Source organism: Coregonus clupeaformis, unplaced genomic scaffold, assembly GCF_020615455.1.
Source record: "Coregonus clupeaformis isolate EN_2021a unplaced genomic scaffold, ASM2061545v1 scaf1219, whole genome shotgun sequence".
Taxonomy (NCBI): Eukaryota; Metazoa; Chordata; class Actinopteri; order Salmoniformes; family Salmonidae; genus Coregonus; species Coregonus clupeaformis.
Window position 1 is genome coordinate 1 of NW_025534673.1, and position 6,923 is coordinate 6,923.

General features: G+C 41.9%; 1 protein-coding gene across 1 annotated transcript; it reads right to left on the reverse strand.

Moving 5' to 3' along the window:
• Nucleotides 1-6: 6 nt before the first annotated feature.
• On the reverse strand, nucleotides 7-5,711 carry LOC123486451 (proteasome subunit beta type-8-like; the record flags this gene model as incomplete). Its single annotated transcript, XM_045217769.1, has 4 exons — nucleotides 5,499-5,711; nucleotides 4,808-4,961; nucleotides 2,808-2,919; nucleotides 7-115 (listed from the first exon to the last, which is right to left on the reverse strand). Coding segments are annotated over exons 1-4 (516 nt in total), but the record flags the coding sequence as incomplete, so codon positions are not given.
• Between the last annotated feature and the right edge of the window lie 1,212 nt (nucleotides 5,712-6,923).

Sequence of the window (6,923 nt, forward strand, 5' to 3'; positions counted from 1 at the left end):
ACATATCATTGTGCCCATGGAGAGACCCATCCCTCTGTAGTTGACCACCATGTTGGCAAGGAGCTTAGAGGCAGCAGATACTGAGATCCTCTCCTTGTTCCTCAGCTTGTATATCCTTAAATGAAGTGGGGGTTGAGGGAAAATTGAAAAATATACACTCTAAGAAAAAAAGGTGCTATCTAGAACCTAAAATAGTTATTTGGCTGTTCCCATAGGAGAACCCTTTGAATAACCCAGTTTGGTTCCCGGTAAAACCCTTTTAGTTCCAGGCAGAATCCTTTTAAGTTCCATGTAGAACCCTTTACACCAGGGTTCCCCAACTGGCGGCCCACGGTCTGAATTTGGCCCACGTGTTGTTTTATTTGGCCCCCTAATTTTTCTTTGCAAAAATGTTTTACAACAATATTCTACATATAGAACAGTGGAGGCTCCTCAGAGGAGGAAGGGGAGGACCATCCTCCTCAGTGAATTTCAGAAAAAAAACTATAGTGAAACATCAAAAAGTTAACTATACTAAATATATTCACGTCACCAAATAATTTATTAAAACACACTGTTTTGCAATGAAGGTCTACAGTAGCCTCAACAGCACTCTGTAGGGTAGCACCATGGTGTAGCCGGAGGACAGTTCGTTTCCGTCCTCCTCTGGGTACATTGACTTAAATACAAAACCTAGGAGGGCCGTGGTTCTTACCCCCTTCCATAGCCTTACACAGTAATTATGACAACTTCCGGAGGACGTCCTCCAACCTATCAGAGCTCTTACAGCATGAACTGACATGTCGTCCACCCAATCAAAGTATCAGAGAATGAATCTAGTACTGAAAGCAAAAGCTACAGGTAGCTAGCACTGCAGTGCATAAAATGTGGTGAGTGGTTGACTCAGAGAAAGACAATAGTTTAACAGTTTTGAACAAATTCATCTTTAAAAAATAAGGAGAAGCAAGACAGAAAGAGAGAGAGAGAGAGATAGCTAGCTATATTTCATATTTTTTTCACTTTCACTTACTTAGCTAGGGAATTCAGCTAGCGAGTTTAGCTTACTCAAACACCCAGCTCAAACAGAGAGCGATGCTATGTTAGCTAGCCGGCTATAGCTATCCAACACTGGAACTCTTCCAAGTCAAGGTAAGCTTTTGGTTTGATTAATTTATTGCCACCAGGGCCCACCGGTGTAACTGCTAAACTGCTTGCTAACTGTACACTATATGCATGATTGTAGCAGGCTTACTAACATGTTCATTCTAGTAGCTATGTTGACTTGACGTTAGCTAATATGGTGACAACAATGTAGGCTGTGTGTAGCGGTTATGATATGAAGGTTTGGCTTGGAAAGGTTTTGTTGCCTGGTCACAGACAGCTAATGTGTCATGCACTGAAGTCCACAAGTGAAGGGAAAAGGTGAGAGGAGGAGAGCGCGTAGATGCGTGAAGGAATTATCCAATGATCAAAGGGATCATGCTGTTTTGTATGTGGCTGCTATGAAAGTGAACTGTGTTTACATGTGATCAGGGGTGTATCCATTCCCCCAGTTCTGTTGAAAAATGTTTCTTAAACGGAAGCAAACGAAATGAAACCGGGATAAACATACCTACATTTGTTCAATAAAAACTCTAGTTTGCAACTGTTGGAATAAAGATGACACCCTAGATAAGCTAGATGCAGGCAAGATTGTGCAAGGCGGTATTGAATGTGTCAATGTCTGTCACATTTCTATAGACCTGTGCACCTATGTAAACTTTCATTCATAGGCTAGGTTGTAGCAACCCCATGATGGGTATAGAGAAAATGTGAGTTTAATGTAGTAGCCTAAACCTATCGATGTTACATTGAGCTGGGTGAATGGAATATGAATGACAGTCATCCAATATGCTGTAATAGAAATAAGGCCAAGCTCGTTAAAAAAATAATCGTCCTCCCTCATCTAAAACGGCACCGACCGCCACTGATATAGAATTTTCATTGTTCGACATAAAATACTGTAAAAACACCAGGAAATCAGCTACAAGTGATTTAAATTTGGAAATCTGTTCCCAAGTATTCCCACCCATAATAGAGAGACACATTACATTTTAGTCATTTAGCAGACGCTCTTATCCAGAGCGACTTACAGTTAGTGAGTGCATACATTATATTTTTGAATTTTTTCATACTGCCCCCCCCCCGTGGGAATCGAACCCACAACCCTGGCGTTGCAAACGCCATGCTCTACCAACATCCCCTGCCGGCCATTCCCTCCCCTACCCTGGGCCAATTGTGCGCCGCCCCATGGGTCTCCCGGTCGCGGCCGGCTACGACAGAGCCTGGATTCGAACCAGGATCTCTAGTGGCACAGCTAGCACTGCGATGCAGTGCCTTAGACCACTGCGTCACACGATCATACATGTGATCGTATGCAAATGCTGGGTTTGAAATGAATAGGTTTTATTCAAATATTATTTCAAATATTATATCTGTAAAACAAAAAATAGCCCCGCGGCTGAATCTAGTTGATCATCCCTGCTTTACACAGAGTTCTACCTAGAAACAAAAAGCGTTCTACCTGGAACCAAAAAGGTTCTCCTATGGGGACAGCCGAATAACCCTTTTTTCGAAGAGTGTAGGATGGAAAAGATAGGTACCAAATAAAAGGAAATTAGACAGTGCCCATCTTTCCCATTAATTTGGGATTGAGGGATATAGTTTGATTAACAAAACATGGGACATGGACTCAATATTAAAGCACAGTTGAGTTTTGACGTTAAAAATGTCTAACAAGCTTTGATTTTGGAGTAAGCTATTACTATAATGTGACAATCTTCTCTCACCTGCATTCCTTGGCCAAGACTCTCTCCCAATAGACACAGTCGGCAGCACTGCCTGACATTGTCCCAAGTAGAAAGGGGTTTATCTCGATCACCTTCTTAAACATCTGAGTGCCTTAAAAACACAAAGGGGGGTTATTCATTACACATATGCCACGGTAGATTCACAAAACATACAGTGAGGGAAAAAAGTATTTGATCCCCTGCTGATTTTGTACATTTGCCCACTGACAAAGACATGATCAGTCTAGAATTTTAATGGTAGGTTTATTTGAACAGTGAGAGACAGAATAACAACAAACAAATCCAGAAAAACACATGTCAAAAATGTTATAAATTGATTTGCATTTTAATGAGGGAAATAAGTATTTGACCCCTCTGCAAAACATGACTTAGTACTTGGTGGCAAAACCCTTGTTGGCAATCACAGAGGTCAGACGTTTCTTGTAGTTGGCCACCAGGTTTGCACACATCTCAGGAGGGATTTGTTCCACTCCTCTTGCAGATCTTCTCCAAGACATTAAGGTTTTCGAGGCTGACGCGTTTGGGAACTCGAACCTTCAGATCCCCTCCACAGATTTTCTATGGGATTAAGGTCTGGAGACTGGCTAGGGCCACTCCAGGACCTTAATGTGCTTCTTCTTGAGCCACTCTTTGTTGCCTTGGCCGTGTGTTTTGGGTCATTGTCATGCTGGAATACCCATCCACTACCCATTTTCAATGCCCTGGCTGAGGAAAGGAGGTTCTCACCCAAGATTTGACGGTACATGGCCCCGTCCATCATCCCTTTGATGCAGTGAAGTTGTCCTGTCCCCTTAGCAGAAAAACACCCCCAAAGCATAATGTTTCCACCTCCATGTTTGACAGTGGGGATGGTGTTCTTGGGGTCATAGGCAGCATTCCTCCTCCTCCAAACACGGAGAGTTGAGTTGATGCCAAAGAGCTCAATCTTGGTCTCATCTGACCACAACACTTTCACCCAGTTCTCCTCTGAATCATTCAGATGTTCATTGGCAAACTTCAGACGGCCCTGTATATGTGCTTTCTTGAGCAGGGGGACTTTGCGGGCGCTGCAGGATTTCAGTCCTTCACGGCGTAGTGTGTTACCAATTGTTTTCTTGGTGACTATGGTCCCAGCTGCCTTGAGATCATTGACAAGATCCTCCCGTGTAGTTCTGGGCTGAGTCCTCACCGTTCTCATGATCATTGCAACTCCACGAGGTGAGATCTTGCATGGAGCCCCAGGCCGTGGAAGACTGACAGTTCTTTTGTGTTTCTTCCATTTGCGAATAATCGCACCAACTGTTGTCACCTTCTCACCAAGCTGCTTGCCGATGGTCTTGTAGCCCATTCCAGCCTTGTGTAGGTCTACAATCTTGTCCCTGACATCCTTGGAGAGCTCTTTGGTCTTGGCCATGGTGGAGAGTTTGGAATCTGATTGATTGATTGCTTCTGTGGACAGGTGTCTTTTATACAGGTAACAAGCTGAGATTAGGAGCACTCCGTTTAAGAGTGTACTCCTAATCTCAGCTCGTTACCTGTATAAAAGACACCTGGGAGCCAGAAATCTTTCAGATTGAGAGGGGGTCAAATACTTATTTCCCTCATTAAAATGCAAATCAATTTATAACATTTTTGTTGTTGTTATTCTGTCTCTCACTGTTCAAATAAACCTACAATTAAAATTATAGACTGATCATTTCTTTGTCAGTGGGCAAACGTACAAAATCAGCAGGGGATCAAATACTTTTTTCCCTCACTGTACTTGTTCTTTATTGTATTTTACAATTTCTCTCTTTCATACTGAATGTTCTACCCCCTCCCTCTATCAATCACTCCATCCAACTAAAATGTTTTAACACTTATGTCCAAGTGTGTGTGTGTGTGTGTGAGTGTGAGTGTGAGTGTGTGTGTGTGTGTGTGTGTGTGTGTGTGTGTGTGTGTGTGTGTGTGTGTGTGTGTGTGTGTATGCATGCCCATGTGTATGTGTATGTATCACTTACTGACATAAGATCCTGCAGATGCTCTGGAGTCAACAGCCACCATCACCCCATGCTGGAACTTGAAAGCCAGAGTAGTTGTGCCATGCTCCAGGTTGATCTTCACCCCATTCACCCCCTCTTCACTGTCAACCAGAGGCCTAAGAAACTCTGCTGGCTGTGGAAACACACAGTTGACAAAGTCGATTTTTTTGTCAAAAGCTACAAGATATTGTCATTTTAATGCACACAGGGCTGATTCACATATGCAGATTGAAGTAGCTAATCCAGCAGAAGGTCTAGGCCTTATTAAAACTTTTTTTAACCTTTTCAATTGCCATTATTCTATCATGCATGGTCATTAGTCAAACAGTAAGCCTACATCTTTAATGAAGCTTACAATCACAGAACTACTGGTGAATAACAATCACAGAACCACTGTTGAATGTTGCAGCGCTCCTTGCTATCTGAGGCATGTTGTTCCAACTCCCATCAAGTGGGAAAACCTTATTGGCGCAATGTGTATGGTGTTCGCTTCCCTGCCACGCCATTCACTTTTACATGAATGAAAAATCAGCTTCCAATTACTTTGACAGATGTAAAGAACTGCCAGGTAAAGCCAATTGGTTATTCAAAATTCTGTTATCTTGTAAACTCAACCATCACCATAGGAAACAGCTGATACCCCACACGCGAATTATCAGGGGTTACTTACATCAACTCCAACGGGTACCGCCAACTCTGGTGTCTGAGCAGCGAAATTGAAGTGATTGACTTTATCCACCGACGCTCGTTCCGCGTTGAATCCGTCCTCTTTAACCCAATCTGATATCCCGCAAACGTCAAGAAGAGCCATTTTGTACTATTCTGAAGCTACTGAGTTTCACAGTTCCTCCGCTTTGAAATCGAAACTGAAATGTTACGGGTAGGCTACTAACACCATGAAATGCGCATACGCGCAACGGTACTTTGTAATGCTTTGTGTACGAATGAGACAGGTCTCCAAATGGCTTGTTCTTGTTAAATCGTACCAATAATGCGTAAAGTCAATCTCAAATTAGAAAGAGATTGAATTACAACCTACATATTTTATAGATGCAATGCATTTTTCTTGCCTATATTTCATATCTTATTTGAGAGCTGCACTATGGTGGTTAATCATAGACTAACTAAATTGGCTAGGATTACACATCTCCCACGGGACAGTGCCCATTCACTCCCATTCCATAGCTGCACTATGTGCGCTCTGGCCTATGCCTATACCTAGACGTTGCTAGGCAGATCACTACCATTCAGGTTACCTACCTGTAACAATTTACTTGTAACATCATTTACATTTACATTTACGTCATTTAGCAGACGCTCTTATCCAGAGCGACTTACAAATAGGTGCATTCACCTTATAGCCAGTGGGATAAGCACTTTACAAGTATTATTATTATTATTTTTGTGTGGGGGGTATGGTGGCATAACGTTTTCTTAAACAACACATTTTAATTGTTTTAAATTCTGTGAGTGGTAGTGATGGAGGGGAGAGTGCAAGTGAATGTTTTGTTTTTATTATTATAAATATGTGGAGGTAAAACCTAATAGTAGCACCATAAAGAACAACAGCCTATGCCATAATAATAATTCCCTTCCCTATCCCTTATCAATTATGGCAGGGATATGCCTAGTCAACATGTATAGAATAAAACACAATAAAGGACAAAGGTTGTTTGAGGGTTGGAAGTTGCACAGCATCCAAAATGGGACTTGCCTATATGGCAGTTATAGAAGAACCTGTCAGGCAAGGTGTGACTGGCAAAACAACTATAAACCAATCACAGATTAATCAGTCCAATGATCTTTATCTTTCTGGTAAACATTGACTGCATAACTCAGGTAAAGGATCACATTTTCTAACCAACCAGAAATGTACTTTTGTATGATGTCATATGTTGTCATACAGGGTTGTTGTTCCCATGTTGGTTCAGTGGCTTACTACTATTTTCAAATGAATGTGTTTTATGTAGCCAAAGTCAAAACACTTTCTCCAGGCAGTTGTCCCATACTGTGTAGCCACTATTACCATTACTGCATTAACAAAAATGGTATGCCTGAAATACACCAATGTTGTTAATCATTTAAGAAATACTGG